Raw genomic sequence first — 17,138 nt, forward strand, 5'->3', positions numbered from 1 at the left:
GCTCGTATCTGTAAGATGAATGGTATGGTTCCAGTTGCACCAATTATGTAAATTAACAATCCATCACTCCCATTATTGTTAATTGCAAAGGGGGTCACTAATAAATCCCATAAAGAATTCAGCAGGAAGTTATTTACCCACGATAACAGCAAATTACTGCGGATGCTGGAATCTGAAACCAAAAGAGAAAATGCTGGAAAATCTCAGCAGGACTGGTAGCATCTGTAAGGAGTGAAAAGAGCTAACATTTCGAGTCCAGATGACTCATTGCCAAAGTTATTTACCCAGATACTGGTTGGAATGTGGAATTTCCTACCACATGGACTTATTGAGGCCAATAACACAGATACATTGAAGGTGAAAGGAGTAGAGGAACATATAGATAGAATAGGCTGGACTAGGGCAGGAGGAGGTGCCAAGGAAACATAGACACCAGCTTGAGGTGAATGGTTTGCTTCTGTGCTGGAAATTAAATTAAATATTTGCTCAGTCACTACAAAATGTGGACAGCACATGCTGTTCTTGTAAATCAGTGATTTAACATTTGCACACTTCAGTCAATGTTGGTATGTTGCTGATGTTTTGGCATTTAATACATATGGAAAGCTGAAATACTGTTACAAATTGGTGGATGATAGTATCAAAGCTACCATTGAAACTTTGAATCTTCAGCTATTTTTTCATTCTTCTTTAGCTTTCTGACTGAAGGCAGGTCCAACCCAGCGCACCACCATCACCACCAAGGGCAGAGCGAGCCGGCAGATCCTAAATCAACGCCAGCCCGAATTGGGGCGGGTGGGGGGGTCAAAGCCCAAGCTGTTGGCACCATTGCACTCTGATCCACAGCGGATGTCCAGCCACCTGAGCCAAGCAGCACCCTCTCCCATCCCCAGCCAGCGTTGCTGTGACAATGACATGCATTTTGCAGCTTGACGCTCGGGATAACAATGGTGGATGTCCCAATTTCTTTCCATCAAAATGCTTGCCATTGGCACGAATTGGAAGGATTTCCAAGTTGATACACGAACTCCGGGGGCCGCATTAGGGACACACACACACCTTCCTTGGTCAACATGTCCTGGGTTGGGACTTGAACCTTGACTGAGAGGGGCAAGGGAAGACCGTTGAGCCACAAGTGGACCTCACCTCTTCACCCATTACAGTGCAAATTATGCTAGAAATTGCTCTGCACCTGTCTTCTCTAACTTAGAGTATCTTCACAGGGTAAAGTCAATAGGATAACTTCCCTGCTCATTTTCTCCATTGTAGATTTAATATGCTATTCCCCTCACCCCCCTGTGGTATTATCAGATTTAGTATTAGAGGGAGCTACCTACAACTACATAAGGCAGTGCTGCTAAGCCTTGGGGGAGAGGGTGTGCAGAAGTTAGCTAGAGAGTCAGAGTACAAATAGTGTGAGTGAGAGCAGATCATAGTTTAAACCAGTCGTGAGATTAGCTGTAAATGGGTGTCGTTTAAATGTTACGTATTAATCAACTGTGTATTCTTTAGGAGTATGTGTCAAATCCAAGTTAATAGTGTTAATAAGTTTATAGCTTTAAGTTCAAGCTATTGTATGGTCTTTGTGAACACTACATCAACCATCCTGAAATAAGCAACACAAAGAACACCCACCCTGACGTTCCCGCATGAAAATCCCAGCCTGGGAAACAGCCACTGAGAACCCCCAAGGCCGCAGATGTTCCCTGTGGGAATAAGATCGTACTGAGGACGCTTTTCCCCAGATAACATTTTCCTGCTCCCCTTCTCCATCCAATCCCGCCACCTTTCGACGGGAAGATTAGGCTCCCGTTGTTCACAAGCACTTTCAAACTGGCCATATACGCTTCAGTAAAACATCAGAATAAACCAGACACGATGCCTGTGAGTCTCACTATTAATATATGGTGCAGGCGCCTTTTAAACTTCAGAATGACACACTACTTTGTGTTTATTTTAGACACAGTATAACATCATGATCTCAATTCATGGATAACAAGACTGACGAGTATTATTCTTGGTACAAATAAAACAGCTGGGGCTGCGGGATGCTTTCGTGAACTGTTATTTATTTCTATTTGTGCATTTCGTCGTTTCATGCCAATCAAATTCACAAAGGGACAAACACTTGCATCGAGTGCATCACGTTCTTAGACGACCAACATAAATACACGGGTTAAATCATACTATAAATAATATCACGCTTACATAATCAAAGTAAATATTATTAGAACGCCAACTCGGATTTCATATCCCTCCCATTCAGTCCTCGATGCTGTATTTCTTCAGCTTATCTGATCTGGCAGCCAGTGATAAACACTGGCTGTCTGTTTATTTGTGCAGCATCTGTTTTTTTTCTGAAGCATCTGTGTTTTCGCTGTCAGATTGTGGCCAGGTCATTTGGTGATGATTTATGCTGTGGATATCTATCCAGTTTAATCCACATCTCCAGGCAGGCGTCACTCACCAGTGCTCGGAGCCAAGATTGAACTGACCCACCGAAAGCAGCCTTGGGAGGTTGTGTTTGACAAACGCAGTGTTTGTTGCCCAGCGTTCAGTGAAGCGCCGCGGCCCCGGTCACATCCCCAATCTTACCCAGATCCTTGCTGCTTTCCTCTGGCCCGCTCATGGGGCTCTGCCGAAAGGGAAATCCCAGCGGTTTATCAAAACGGTACTCGGAAGGGAAGGGACCTGTGAGATTGGGAACAGAATAGTGAATCCAGTGAATGTGGGCTGGACCAAGTAGGAAGGTAGGAAAGGCAGAGATGGCACATGGTACAACATGGAAAAGGTGGATTGCTATGATACCGTTCATTACATCAGCGAGGCAATGGCAAGCAAAAACACATTTGCAATAAAAATAAACGAACAAAACGCTGGAATTCCTCAAGCTGGACAAGCGGCATCCGTGGGAAGTGAAACAAACTGCGCTCGGGAAGCTAATAGTGAGCAGACTGCACTTTCTCACACAGACCTCTCTCTGCTTGAACTGTTCAATAAACCACCCGGGACAGATATTGGCGCCAATCTTGCCACAGCGTGGGGAGCGGTCCTTTTTTACCTCAGGGCTAGTATTTCCGAAAATGATGACCCCACTGTCTGTGCCTGCACCATCTGTAGACAACACCGGCGGGATATTGATCCCAGATCGTCCTGCAGAAACTCCCACCTGACCAATGAACTGGTCGTCTGCTTATATATTTGTCCCCGTGACAAACAGTTCTGGTAAACGAATTATTAAAATAAACAGGGGCTGTAACCGGAACTCACACGCAGTCCATGTTGTGTGTCTGTGTGTGTCCTGACTCAAGGTGAATTACAACATTAATTCATTTTACGCGCCTCATGTTTCTCTGATCTGCTAGGCTGGTGAGGAGAAATTCCTGGAATTCAGCAAGACAGCTGTCACGCAAAACATGAGGTGGCAACGTGATTAGCATAGTTTGCTTCTTTAGTCAGTTCTAATAGCACAAGGATTACATTTCAGATGCTTAATATGTGCAGTTTTGTCTGTGTTAAAGGCGCCTTTCATCCCTGGTTAAAATGGTCCTGTGACATGAGCTCACGCCTCCCACTATGCCCGGAATGACGAGGAAGTGGTGGTCCTGACCGAACCCTGGGCTGAAGCTCCAAGCTTGGAACATGACCTCATTTCGAGGCGCCAATTTTATATATAAAGGAGCTCGAGGCTGGGAATCTCATCAGAAGTTTGCAGTTGTCCACTGAAGGAACTCGACGGCATTCAAGGAGCTTTTACTTCTCAAGCACTACTGGCAACATGGTCATGCTACGAGTTGAAGATCTGGTAGGAACTTTAATGCAAACAATCCATATTATTAAAGATGCAGCGCTTGTTTTTGCACCGATTGCAGTTTATATATACGTATGTGTCCCTGCCAGTGATAAATATCATAAAGCAGAGTGTATAAATAGTGTCCATATTATCATTCGATTATACATTGTTTTCGAACAGGATTCATTGCTGAAAGCAAAAGGAACAATATTGAACGTATGAATCTCATATATATGAACTTGCTTGAATTTATTTCAACAATAACTATTTACAATTGTCACTGTTGAATGTTTTACAATACGGGGTTAACAGTTCAATACATTATGATTCAACAGAATGCCAATGATGAGCTACTGTGAATAATCCATGTATGTTCCTTTATTGGTGGGAATTGGACATATAATGACGGCGGATATCTTGGCGTTTAAACGGGCACAGTAGCGACGACATACTACTGGATAGAAATGTGTATTATTAATTCTGCGAAAACGCTGACGCTTAATGAACAATTAATTTAATTTTAGTGACGGTGGCGATGAATTCAGATATGAGCTTTGCTGTTTAAAAATAAAACCTCAGACTGACTGATGGAACAGGGGTATTGTCTGTGATTTCATCCACAATAAAAGTCACTCCTCCTAAATTCGAATTTGGAGAAGTTGAGGATGGGGACACTGGGCTGGAGCTGCGAACTTGCTCTCAGTCAAGCTGAGCTCCTTCCTCCGAATTAATTTCCTGTCTTTCCCACCAGGTGACTGGCAAGAAGAGTGAAGTTAAATCCGGGGGATGGGAGGCCGGAGCGCGGAGGGTGGAAGAGGAGTTCGGGAGTGGAGAATACTGTTCGGCGATGGCCATCGAGAAGCAGGATGGACTGAGAGGCCAGAGGGAGGCATTCCCCTTCATACCCAGCCACAGCCACCAGAAAGAGAAGCTGCAGCCACTGCCACACTGCAAAAACGTACGTCCCGTGGGGGGAACTGGTATTCTCTGACCAGCGATTGATCCTTGGGCCAGCTCAGATGTGTTCTCCAGTACAGCCTATTGCCCTTTCCACCCCTTAGGTTCCCCAGTGACCAGGTGCCCCAGGATGCACACAGCTTTCACTAACCGCTGCCGTTGTTGTGTTTAGATCAAGCCGGTGGAGCAGAGGCTGAAACTGGAAACCATTGACGACCTGCAGTTCATCGTCAGGTTGAAAAAGAAGAAGCAACCAAAACCCATCGTTGTGGAGGCGCCGAGGGAGCAGGAAACCGAAACTATCGTAAGTGAAAGACCGCAACAGCCACAGAGTATTAAGTAAATAAATGGAGCTGCTCTTCTTTAAACAATAAACTAACCCCCTCCTCCCTTGTGTTCTTCTGCCCCAGGCTGGACCTGTCGACGTGGATACCTTTTGGAAGGCAGCAGTGGACAATAAACTTGCTGTGATTGAGAAATACCTGGCGGATGGGGGACATGCAGATGTGTGTGACCAGGTAAACAGGCTGATCCAATCTATCCATGATGGTTTTGTAATTCTGGCCGATTAAAAGAAACGAAACAATCCGTCTTTTTTTATATTTCAATAGTTTAACAGGACTGCCATGCACCGCGCCTGTTCAGAGGGCAATGAAGAGATTGTGCTGAAACTACTAGAAGCTGGAGCCTCCATTGAGTTTCGAGATATGGTACTGATCCAATCATTAATATCCGTCTACATAATTCAGACACACTAACGGGTGGAATGGGTGATCCAAAGATCTTGTACTTTAAGGCAGTTCTTTGCATTGAGGGAATATTCACTTTAATAAATTCTTGCAACGTCTGCATGAACACGTGTTTTGCATTACTTGGAATTAAATTACAAGGAGCAATGACATCAACTCGGATTATATTCCCCGGAATGTAGAAGATTAAGGGATCATTTAATTAAAGTGCTCAAGATATTAATGGGAATTGATATGGCAGGTGGCGAGAAGCTATTTCCATTGGTTGAGGAGTGGGGGACGAGGGGGCATTGTCTAAAAATTAGAGGCAGGCTTTTCAAGAATGAAGTTAGGAAAGATTTGTGCTTGCAAAGAGCAATGGAAATTGCGAACTATCTTTCGCAAACAACGTTTGATGTGAGGCCATTATTTACATTTAAATCTGAAGTTAATAGAAATTTATTATCCAGAGGTTTTAACAGGGAGATATGGGTGTATGTAACAGATCAGCCACGTTATTATTGAAAAGCAGGGATTAGGCAGCACGGTAGCATTGTGGATAGCACAATGGCTTCACAGCTCCAGGGTCCCAGGTTCGATTCCGGCTTGGGTCACTGTCTGTACGGAGTCTGCACATCCTCCCTGTGTGTGCGTGGGTTTCCTCCGGGTGCTCTGATTTCCTCCCACAGTCCAAAGATGTGCAGGTTAGATGGATTGGCCATGATAAATTGCCCTTAGTGTCCAAAATTGCCCTTAGTGTTGGGTGGGGTTACTGGGATAGGGTGGAGTTGTTGACCTTGGGTAGAGTGCTCTTTCCAAGAGCCGGTGCAGACTCGATGGGCTGAATGGCCTCCTTCTGCACTGTAAATTCTATGAAATACCCGAACCCTTTCCTAGACACCTATAATTGTGTTCTGCTTTGAGGAGGAATGCAAGACAAAGTGGTCTGGGTCCACATGGTTATTATGCTGTTTTCCATATGATTTATGCCATCCCAACTGTTTTTCATTGCACTGTAAATAAAGTTAATTGTGAAATATTCGCTCCTCATAACAATGACAATTAATTCATTCAACTGGCTTCTGGTGCAGCTCAATGCAACTGCGGTCCATTGGTCCTGTCGTGGGGGTAGCCTGGAAGTGCTGAAGACCTTGTTAAACAAAAATGCAAATGTGAATGCCAAAGACAAGGTGAGCAGCATATCTGTGTAATCAAATGTCATGTCAAGATTCATTTGCAGTAAAGTCAATGTGCTAATAACTGCTTTATGTTTGTTTTTGTTAAATACAGTTATCTAGTACTCCTTTACACGTTGCTGTCCGGACGGGCCATTATGATTGTGCTGAACACCTTATTGCATGTGGAGCAGATCTGAATGCCAGAGACATAGTACGTATTAATTCATGTAAAAATGTCCGTCTGACGAAGCTGTAACGGTTTAAATTCCTCAATTAATTGTTTATACATTTACAAACGCATAACCTAACCTAAGCCTAGCTCCCTCAGGTCAGGGGATCTGAGACTTTGAGCTCTGGGGGTGTTGAAAGGGCGCATGTCATATTGCCAGCAGGATGAATATTGGCTGGAAACCCTGGCTTTCTGTTTTGAGCATTCGGTGTCAAAATTGATGGTCACTGCTACTGTTCTGGACTTGCTGCCAAGGCTGACTTTCCTGCACCCCGCCTTTAGCCCACATCTAGGTAGAGGCTCTCACTAAGAGGTGGATCCTGAACCAGGGGAATATTGAGCATCTGCAGCTAACTGGGACTCGGGTTTATTTCTGGTCAAGCAGGGTAGCACGGTGGTTAGCACTATCGCTCCACAGCTCCAGGTTCGTTTCCCGGCTTGGGTCACTGTCTGCACATTCTCCCTGTGTCTGCGTGGGTTTTCTTTGGTCGCTCTGGTTTCCTTCCACAAGTCCTGAAAGAGGTGTTGTCAGGTAATTTGGACATTCTGAATTCTCCCTCAGCGTACCCGAACAGGTGCCGGAATGTGGCGATTAGGGGATTTTCACAGTAACATTATTGCAGTGCTAATGTAAGCCTACTTGTGACAATAAAGATTATGATTATAAATGGAGGGCAGCCATGTTAGGACTTGGGCTTAAACTGGGGGGTTGGAAATGGAAAATTGACTCAAGTTTCAGTATTTCATTGTGGGAGCTTACGCTTGTTTCAGTATTTCAACCTTTTCAATTTTGGTTTTGTATCTGAATCAGTATTTTGTCTGGTGCATTAGTAGAGACATTAGTAGAGACTCGGCACAACATCAAGGGCCGAAGGGACTGTTCTGTGCTGTACTGTTCTATGTTCTATTTACGTGATCGACTGGATCACTAAATCGCGGGTTTGCCAACTTGTGCCGAAAGTCTTGGATGAGCGAGGTGTCTCTACACCCAGAGAGAGGGAGTGCATTTGTTCTGGGCAAACAGGAGCTTTGCTAAGGCCTTTTCAGTGGCTATTTTGGAGAATTTTGAACAATGTAACTGAGCTTCTGTCTGCGCTGAAAACAGTGATTTGAGTGAATAGTTAACCGCTTATCTCCCAAATTTTCTTTTTGAAGGAAGGAGACACTCCTATGCACGATGCAGTCAGACTGAACCGTTACCGACTGATGAAACTTCTGATGATTTACGGAGCCAACCCAGCTTTAAAAAACTGCGTAAGTGCAATAGTCGACAATCATATTCACTTGCAACCTTTAAAGGATATGAAGTTAGATTCTTTGAAGATTGATTTTTAAAATGGCATAACCAGTCACGTGTTATCTACAATTTGCCACACAAGGACACTGGAGTCCAAACGACATATCCAGGGGTTAGCTTCAAACACACCTCAGATGATAAATAAATAACAATCACGAAACCCATTGGAATCTTGAATGCTTGGATTTCTGGGTTTGTTTTCTCTTGAATGCCTATCAGCGGAGTCGGCTGCTCACCAATACTTTGATTATGGGGGCAAATTTTTCTCCGGGCCTTAAGTTCAGCAGCAAACCCATTTCCACCTTAAAGCATTGGAACGCCTGGAGCCCCGAGAAAATTCAACTTTTCCCACCCTCCACTCTTTATGTTCCTTCATCAGCGATTTTGGAAGAAAGAAAAAACACTTTTGACCCAGTGTGATGCCAGAAAGAACTGATTGAGTGCAGTAGCTCTGTCCTCGGTACATCGTTCCCTTATTTGGCAGATGTTGATCAGAATGGTATCTGGGTGACTCTTGTTAATTTGACCTGAAATTGAGGACCTTTCTTTTGAGCATCAATTACCTGGTTTAAGCAAACGAACACTTAACATCAAAAAACATATTTATGATTGATCATGCAAGATTATAATTGGATGGAGCATATCGTTTCTCATACACTTGTGGAAGTTAAATAAGGAAAAGCACAGGGAATGGGATTTTCTAAGATATAATGAAAAAATAAGGCTTAATAAAATTGTCATTGGTCTCCAACGTTAACTCAACCTATGTTGCTGGGCACTGTAGGTAACAACCTATGTTTTAAAAACATTTTTTTTTTTTTCGATTACCCAATTATTTTTTTCCCCAATTAAGAGGCAAATTAGCGTGACCAATCTACCTACCCTGCATATCTTTGGAGTGAGACCCACAGAAACATTGGGAGAATGTGTAAACTCCACAGTGACCTGGGGCCGGGATCGAACCAGAGGTCCTTGGCACCGTTAGGCAGCAGTGCTAACCACAGCGCCACCCTGCTGCCCAACTCAACCTATATTGTTGGGAGGTGTAGGCTCCCTAGAAATGTTTGAAGGCAGATGTTTTGTCCATTATAAACAGCTGTACAATGAAATTAAAATCTTCAAAATCAGTGAATATAATTTCTTAATCAGAAGTAGTTTTTCATATTAGAAAATTCGAATTATCCAGCAATTTTCATTCAACAGCATAAATATCACTATGAAATGGGAATTCAGTTCTTAAAAATGAATTACAAGGTGTGAATTAAATGTCATTGAATGCTTTAGATTTCAGAATAATCAGTTTGACAAGTTTAAAGAGCCTGTTTAAACATGTTCTTGTAGTACTGAATGAAGTGTGTGTTGACTATAACGCCAATTGATTGCCTTGCCAGCCAGCATTGCATTCAGCATTGGCTCAACTGCACAAAATCTTATTTAGACAGGCAGACTATGTAAAGTCTACACCTCCGCAGAACTAATCTCAACATAACTTCACTTTAAATCCAGAAGTGGTCCTCAGGGAGCATTTTGAGATGCAAGTGTAGTACAGAAATTGCCTGGACTCAATAAAATCATCAATTTAGAAAATCAGCAACATTTTTTGACAGAAATTTACAAAATACACTTCAAATCTTTCAAGGAAAGCTGGAAATACAAGTCTGTCAGCAGCATTGGAAAAAACAATATTTTGAAAGTTTACAGATCGAGCCCGTCTTCAATAGAACTTAATTAAAGATGCACACACATTTAATAGACTCAACACTAAGGGAGAGGATATGGGAAATGAAACTGTCAGTGGACTGATCTATCACCTACTTTAAACAAAGGACAGATAACCAGCATTACATTTATGTCAGATAGAGAATGAGAGAAATTAAAAACCCTGGCAGCATGGTGGTTAGACCCTTCAGTGCTAGGAACCCAGGTTCATTCCTGGCTTTAGGTGATTGTCGAGTTTGCACATTCTCCCTGTATCTGTGTGGGTTTCCTCCGGTTTCCGTCCATAGTCCAAAGATGTGCAGGTTAGGTGGATTGGCCATGATAAAATAGTCCAAAAGGTTAGGTGGGGTTACAGGGATAGGGTGGGATTGGGCGTAGTAGGGTGCTCTTTAAGAGGGTCGGTGCAGACTTGATGGACTGATTGGCCTCTTTCTGCACTGTAGGGATTCTATAAAGAGACAAATAACACACAAATAGCTAAAGCAGAGGGAGACAACAAAAGGAAGGGATTAGGAGTTGGATTGAAAACCTGTGGATCAAATCTGACATTAGAACAGGAAAAATAGGATGGGGCATTTCAGCCTTTCCTGTTTTGTACACATTATGGAATCGCTAACACCATGGAAGTTTTAATAATAAACACAATGTTGTTTTTTAATATAAATTTAGGGTACCCAATTCATTTTTTCCAATTAAGGGGCAATTTACCATGGCCAATCCACCAACCCTGCACATCTTTGGGTTGTGGGGGAGAAACACACAAACACGGGGAGAACGTGCACTCCACACGGACAAACTCCACACGGACAGTGACCCAGAGCCGGGATCAAACCTGGGATCTCCGCGCCGTGAGGCAGCAATGCTAACCAATGCGCCACCTCGTTGCCCCATAAACACAATGTTTAATAACGTTTTTTAAACTTTGTTAAAATATTGAATTGTAATTGTTGCATTTTGTGATTGGTGCCATCTTATTGCAGAATGCGCAGACACCGATAGATCTGGTTCTACAGTGGCAAATTGGCACAAAGGAAATTCTTAATCAATTTATGGAAAACTCACAGAAGTCACCCAAGTGAAGTTTATTGCAACGTGGAAAGAAATACACCCATCCCCAAAATGCATTCTCCTGATGTGGCAATTTGAAAGAACTTCAATGCAAACAATTCATTTGTCATTAGAATTGAGTTTAGTTATTTAAACCTGTTGTGGTAATGTGATAATTTATTGCAATTGCTTCAGTTCGTAACTTGATGAAAATGGACTAAGAGGCCTGAGAAGGCAAGATTGTTTTCGAAGAAGATTGGAATCTCCATTGATCTTTTTGACTGTCGGTAACTAAGTTTACTCTGGGATTCTTGAATGTTGAAGGAACAAGGTTGGTTGAGAAATGGAGACACTGGGGATCGGAAAGTTGGAATATTTTATTGGTGCACGGTTGAAGTTTTAGACATACTGGGATGGATAAGGCTTTTTTTTCACTGTTCGATATCTAATCAGCAATGGTGTAATTAAGTTTCATAACATCTCCCTATCGTGTCTGTTGAGATGGCAATTCAATTATTAAAAGTAGTTGAATTTGAAAATGAGATCTTGGATGAAATGAAGGTGTGAGCAAGTACTGTATATGGAAAGCCAGTAAGTAAGGATATACAGGCTTATGAATTGAATTAGGATGTGATTGCTTGTATTTATGTAAAATTTGTATATTTATATAATTTAAATTTGTAAATTTTGTACACATTTTAAGCATTTGCTGCTACTTATCTGCAACTGAAGACAGACTACTTTTGAAAATGGGATATGATTCCAATAGTTCGGACAAAATATGAATGTCTTTAGTATGGCACAAGATGGAGTGCAGCTGGAGGAAAACTATTTTGATACTGGTTGTTGCTGAGAGGACAGGACGACTTGGGGATTTGTAGTGTCACACCTACAGGGGATTTGTAGTGTCACACCTACAGACATGTGGCAGAACAAAATGCAACCTGATCTTGGCAAATGTAGACAAGGAGCTTGCATCATTGGTGGGCTCCTGCCCAGCCTGTGCTTTTAGGTAATAGTGTGCGGGCTGCCCAAATTAAATGCTGGGAGCTCCACCAGCACTATACAGAGTCGGTGTTTACCTCCATGTCTTCTGTAGAAAGGGACAATCGCTGACATATTTAGTGTCATATTTTGTTCTATTTCAAAATAAAAGCTTTTGTACGGTCCTTTTCTGGATTTTTACCTGAGGTTTTCTCAGAAAACATTGTAGACAGAACTAAAATAAAGTATGAACATGGGATTGAGGCTTCTTTTTAATAATTTCAAGCATGCTTGTATTTAAATTCACATCACAGTGCTGACATTTATGAAAATAAGGGATACAAAAATAACAGACCATTAACAAATGATTGCATCCTAATAGGACAGTGTGATTAAGCAATTCAATAGGCTCACCAATCTTCTGCTGTAAGGTTAAACTGTCTATTTAGTATGTGATAGAGCATAATCCAAATAATTGGGTAATTAGCGAAAACATGAAATAGACATTGACAATTAAGCTGAAAAGTTAGACCTGTACAGAGGATCAACTCCAACAATGCATTTAAATCACATTTACTTCTTTTACCCTCCAGCTCCAGTCATAAGGCTTTCCGGTAATGTCTATTAGAAGCATAATTCCCACAACTATCAAAATCGTAGAATCCTTACAGTGCAGAAGGAGGGCATTCGGCCCATCAAGTCTGCAGCAATCCTCCGAAAGAGCACCCAACTTAGGCCCACTCCCCCACCCTATCCCCAAAACCCCACCTAACCGTTGGATACTCGGGGGCAATTTAGCATGGCCAATCCACCTAACTGCAGATCTTTGGACTGTGGGAGAAAACCAGAGAACCTGGAGGAAACCTACACACACAGTAACCCAAAGTCAGAATTGAACCAGGGTCCCTGGCATTGAGGCAGCAGTGCTAACCACTGTGCTACCCTGTACTTCTTCCTATCCTCTTTTCCGACTCGGTCCTTACTCCTGATTGTTACTGGAGCATTGGCAATGTCTTTTACTCAGTTGATGATCGTCTTCTGTTTTGGTCCTTCTCATTTCACAGGTTTTTTCCCCTCTTCGTCCACCATACAACTCCACCAGGATTGGGTACACCTTTTTCCTCCCTATCACCAACCAAATTCATCAGATCACCTCATACTTTTCTGCCGTCTATAACGTTACCCCACCAAGCACTCTCCCAATCTTGATTAACTCCTCTGGAACCCCTATGAACTGCTATCCTTCCACGGAAACCTTCCCATGCAACATCTATCACTTATCACAATTTACATGCATTCCCTTCAAAGTGTACCATCTGTTAATGTTGCAGCTTCCTCTACACTGGGGAGACCAAATACAGGATTGTGACAACAGTCCTGAACACAACTGTAGATGTAACCTAAGCCTAGTAATTTCTCACTTTAGATCCCCATCACATTCCTGTTATGAGTGATCTGTCTTTGACCTTGCAGGATGGCCAATCTTACTTTGAGGAACAATGGCTTATCACTCAATTTGGCAGTTTTCAGCTGCCTGGCTTTAATACTGATTTAACATCTTAACTTTAGGTGCAACCAATGGATGACAGAAATGGCTGCATGCCAGGAGCCGTAGTTTAAAAAAAAATGGGTCAACAACATGTTATTTTGAAGAGATGCAAGTATGACAGCATCTGCTGATCCTCCTTTCTTAGTAGGTGCACACAACAGTTCAGGGTTGGGTGATAAGATTCAGATAATTATATTTTCTGCAAAACATCCAATATTTGTTGAACTAGGGATAAATGCAAGTTGTTTTTGATACCTAAATGATCTTATTTCTTTCTAGAAGTCAATAACAATTGCACACTGGTGCTTATTAAAGGATAGTCACTTTTTCTGAAGTCATACCCACTAGCAAATTTGAAAATTTATTTCTCACAGATGCTTAACATGCTTAATTAGCCACAAAATCCTAAATTTTGCATTCAAGATCCTTGCTGATGAACAAAATATGAACTGCTAATAAAAGCACTGTAATTTAATCCACATAGCACTATTTCAATGCAGTTATTAGCAAGAATAATTGTTTGCAAATTTAGAAATCCAGTTATAAATCTGACAATAGCATTTTTCTATCGTCAGTCGCTTTTGGTCTTAGCTCGTTTGGAAAGGGGTGTGCCTTCATCCTTCTCTTCAGTTGCTGAAACCTTCTTTACTGTATAGATCACACCTAATGCAGTCTTTCTGGTTTCTGTATCGAAAACATGATTCAAAGTTAGGTTAAAATATGTTAATTTATGCAGTCAGTATAGGAACACAATTAGGCTCTTCAGCCCATTCTTCACTACAGCATTTATTCCTGTTCATTTTAGCATTACACAAAAGTGACATTTTGAAAATATTACACTGTACACAGAAAGCAGTATGATTTACATCAAGCAAAAACTAGTTGAGTAAAATAATACCTACATTTAGTCCACAATGGGCACTCGAGATTGATTTATTCTGAGAGACTACAAAATCTTGGGACAGATCGAGACCAAAGCCCTGATTTACACATCAAGTCAGTGCAATACTCCGGCATTGTTGTATTAAACTCCACCATATTGTAGGGTACGGGATCATCTTGGTAATGTAGTGTGTGGTCCTAATCTCACACAAGCTCTCAGTCCTTTCTGACTGGATTGTTCATGATAATATAGTGCACCATGGACTATTTGTTCCGAAATTCTGTTCACCATATTAATCAGAAATACAAATACTCTAAACCTTGTGTTACCATTAGTACAGGCAATGGATGGGGAAACTGTAAATCTACATTAGTCAGTTTGTACCAATCTGGTGAAAATATTAAATTACTTACCTCCATGCAGAAGGGCTGCTCTACAATTGGTTGACAGGGCAGCTTTGGCATCTCCTTCAGTTAAGCCAAAAAGCAAGCCTCTTGTAGCAACTCAGTCAAGGATTACAACTTTATAACATTGCAATATTTTCTTACCCCAGAACCATTATAAAGTTCTATTATTTAATAAGTTATACATGCAAGTTAGGTTTAATTAACACCTATATTAGCATAATGAATATCCTTCCTGGTTTTAGAATGCAGGCACCACATGTAATTCACTACCGTATCCTTAATTTAAAAAAAAAAAATTTAGAGTACCCAATTAATTTTTTCTAATCAAGGGGAAATTTAGCATGGGCAGTCCACCTACTCTGCACATCTTTTGGGTTTTGGGGGCGAAACCCACGCAAACACGGGGAGAATGTGCAAACTCCACACGGACAGTGACCCAGAGCTGGGATTGAACCTGGGACCTCGGCGTCGTGAGGCTACAGTGCTACCATTGTGCCACCGTGCTGCCCACTACCGTATCCTTAATGATCACTGTGGTCTTAATATGGTCAACCTAGTTATTTCACTGACTTTTTTTCTGTGCATGGCATGTGTACAAAGCACAACTTTTATCATGGATTTTGTAAAGCAAGACCTCATTGGATTAGATCAACGAATCATTTGGAATATTAGCAGCGTCATATCCCAGTTGTCAAGAACCATGCTACACCATGTCTTGTGCAAGGCATTGTTTAATACAGCTTAAGGTAGTGCATAGGGCTCATTTGACTAGGTTCTAGAATGAGTAGGTTTTTGCGGGAGTGGAGGACAAATGCGAGCATTGTGGGAGAGGTCTGGCTGAATCATGTACATATGTTTTGGTCATGTTCTAAGACGCGGGGTTCTGGGTCTCCTTCTTTAGCACTATGCTGGCGATTCTGAAAATTGAATTGGAGTCCTGTCTCTTAGTGGTCATATTTGGGATGTCAGATCTTGCCAGAGCTGCAGACAGGACAGATGTCCTGGCCTTCGCCTCACTGATTGCTGAGGTGAGGGCTGTTGGCATGGAGGTCAGCCACTCCACCCAGTGCCGCAGCGTGGCTGGGAGATCTGAAGAATTTCTGTATTTCAAGAAAGCCAAGTACACCATGAGGGTAATAATTTAGGGGTTCAACCGAAGATGGCAGCCATTTATTCTGTATTTCTGGTTGCTGTTAGTTGCTAGGTGATGGGGGAGGGATTGGTTCTTTTGGGGTTTTTTTTCAGTGGGGGAGGGGTTTGTGATTGTGTGCACCATTTTTGTGTTATGTACGAAAACATTTGAATAAAAATATTTAAAGAAAAGAACAATGCTATAACAGAGGGGTGAAATTTAATTCAAAGTGGGAATAGGATATTATTTATTTCAACGGTTGCCTGACTTTCAGTGATACATAATTTGTCACTTAGTCTAGTTAGTAGCACTCCCACTCTTGGTCAAGGATGCAACAGTTCAAGCCTAACACCAGATTTCTGTCTGCAATTTAGGCTACATTTTGGAGCAGTATTGGGGAAATGCTACATTGACAGGGGCCTGAAAATTCGATGAATAGTCAAATTAAAATCCTTTTTACCTACTCAGGTGATTGTAATTATTTGAAACACCAATGGCTAACGTTCCTTCCTAAAACTTTACCTCTATAAAAGTAGCTTAAATAATCATTCATTCACCTTACTGCTATTGCGGACATCGCTCATATGGTAAACAACTACAAAGTGCAATAGGACCACTGAACATAAAAACTGCTATATAATCTTGATTAATACTATTTACTACTGAAGCAAACTCGATCTGAAGTAGAATCTTCATTCAAGACATTTTTTTCATGACTTCCAGTGACGACCTTGTAAGTTCAGCGCCATAAATAATTGAAAAAAATTCTCACGTGTGCAATGTACAGCTGCATAAAACAGAAGTTGACTTTGTTTTATCAGGATGTTAAATTAAGCATAGTTAAAAAGCAATAAAAAATGACCAAAATGCAAGCAGTGCAGAAATATGACCCACACCAAACATATTTGGATAAGGATACAGGTTAGCAATATCGTACGGTCCTCTCAGTTCCAAAGGCTGCAGATAGGAGAGAAATAGAATTTTATAAGTGCTCTCCACTTGCAGTAGGTGGGTGCTCTCAGATAAAAAAAAATTATGGTTAGGTTTTAAAATCTTGAGGTTGTAAATGGAAATAAATAATTTCAGTCTAAATTCTGGAAAAGAGTTGCAGTAGGAGACTTCAATGCTGATTTCAGCACAGTAGGAATGTAGGAAGGAATGTGAAGAATTCAACAACGCCACTTAATATTTCAATATTAAATTGAAACTATGATCCAAGTTAAAATCAAATGTCC

The 17,138-nt window shown here is 41.6% G+C and overlaps 2 protein-coding genes and 1 long non-coding RNA gene across 5 annotated transcripts in view; 1 reads left to right on the plus strand and 2 right to left on the minus strand.

Annotated features, from left to right (window-relative positions):
* Positions 1–2,052: 2,052 nt before the first annotated feature.
* LOC119950640 lies at positions 2,053–3,258 on the minus strand. Its single transcript, XR_005457380.1, has 2 exons — positions 3,062–3,258; positions 2,053–2,691 (listed from the first exon to the last, which is right to left on the minus strand). It is a non-coding gene; the product is annotated as an uncharacterized LOC119950640 (long non-coding RNA).
* Positions 3,259–3,272: 14 nt separating this feature from the next.
* On the plus strand, positions 3,273–13,841 carry LOC119950638 (ankyrin repeat domain-containing protein 1-like). The gene is made up of 9 exons (XM_038773245.1): positions 3,273–3,805; positions 4,545–4,751; positions 4,923–5,054; positions 5,161–5,268; positions 5,362–5,460; positions 6,570–6,668; positions 6,769–6,867; positions 8,041–8,139; positions 10,882–13,841. Exons 1-9 carry the CDS (start codon positions 3,779–3,781, stop codon positions 10,978–10,980), a joined length of 969 nt encoding a protein of 322 aa, XP_038629173.1. The 5' UTR covers positions 3,273–3,778; the 3' UTR covers positions 10,981–13,841.
* The window catches only part of rpp30 (ribonuclease P/MRP 30 subunit), a 57,172-nt gene continuing 52,220 nt past the window's right edge, over positions 12,187–17,138 (minus strand). For all 3 annotated transcript variants that reach the window (XM_038773248.1, XM_038773247.1, XM_038773246.1), the window contains 3 exons: positions 16,823–16,860; positions 14,778–14,857; positions 12,187–14,165 (listed from right to left, as the gene is read on the minus strand). In XM_038773248.1, coding sequence (XP_038629176.1) covers positions 14,053–14,165; positions 14,778–14,857; positions 16,823–16,860 — 231 coding nt within the window. In that variant the 3' untranslated portion in view covers positions 12,187–14,052. The remainder of the gene's footprint in view (positions 14,166–14,777; positions 14,858–16,822; positions 16,861–17,138) is intronic.

This window comes from Scyliorhinus canicula, chromosome 16 (assembly GCF_902713615.1).
Source record: "Scyliorhinus canicula chromosome 16, sScyCan1.1, whole genome shotgun sequence".
In the NCBI taxonomy this organism is placed as follows: Eukaryota; Metazoa; Chordata; class Chondrichthyes; order Carcharhiniformes; family Scyliorhinidae; genus Scyliorhinus; species Scyliorhinus canicula.

Bases quoted from the DNA above. Each gene is read 5' to 3' on its own strand.
- LOC119950638 (XM_038773245.1), top strand. From the start codon at position 3,779: ATGGTCATGCTACGAGTTGAAGATCTG. The intron at 4,752-4,922 runs GTACGTCCCGTG...TGTTGTGTTTAG, and splicing joins CACTGCCACACTGCAAAAAC to ATCAAGCCGGTGGAGCAGAG. The intron at 5,055-5,160 runs GTAAGTGAAAGA...CTTCTGCCCCAG, and splicing joins AGCAGGAAACCGAAACTATC to GCTGGACCTGTCGACGTGGA.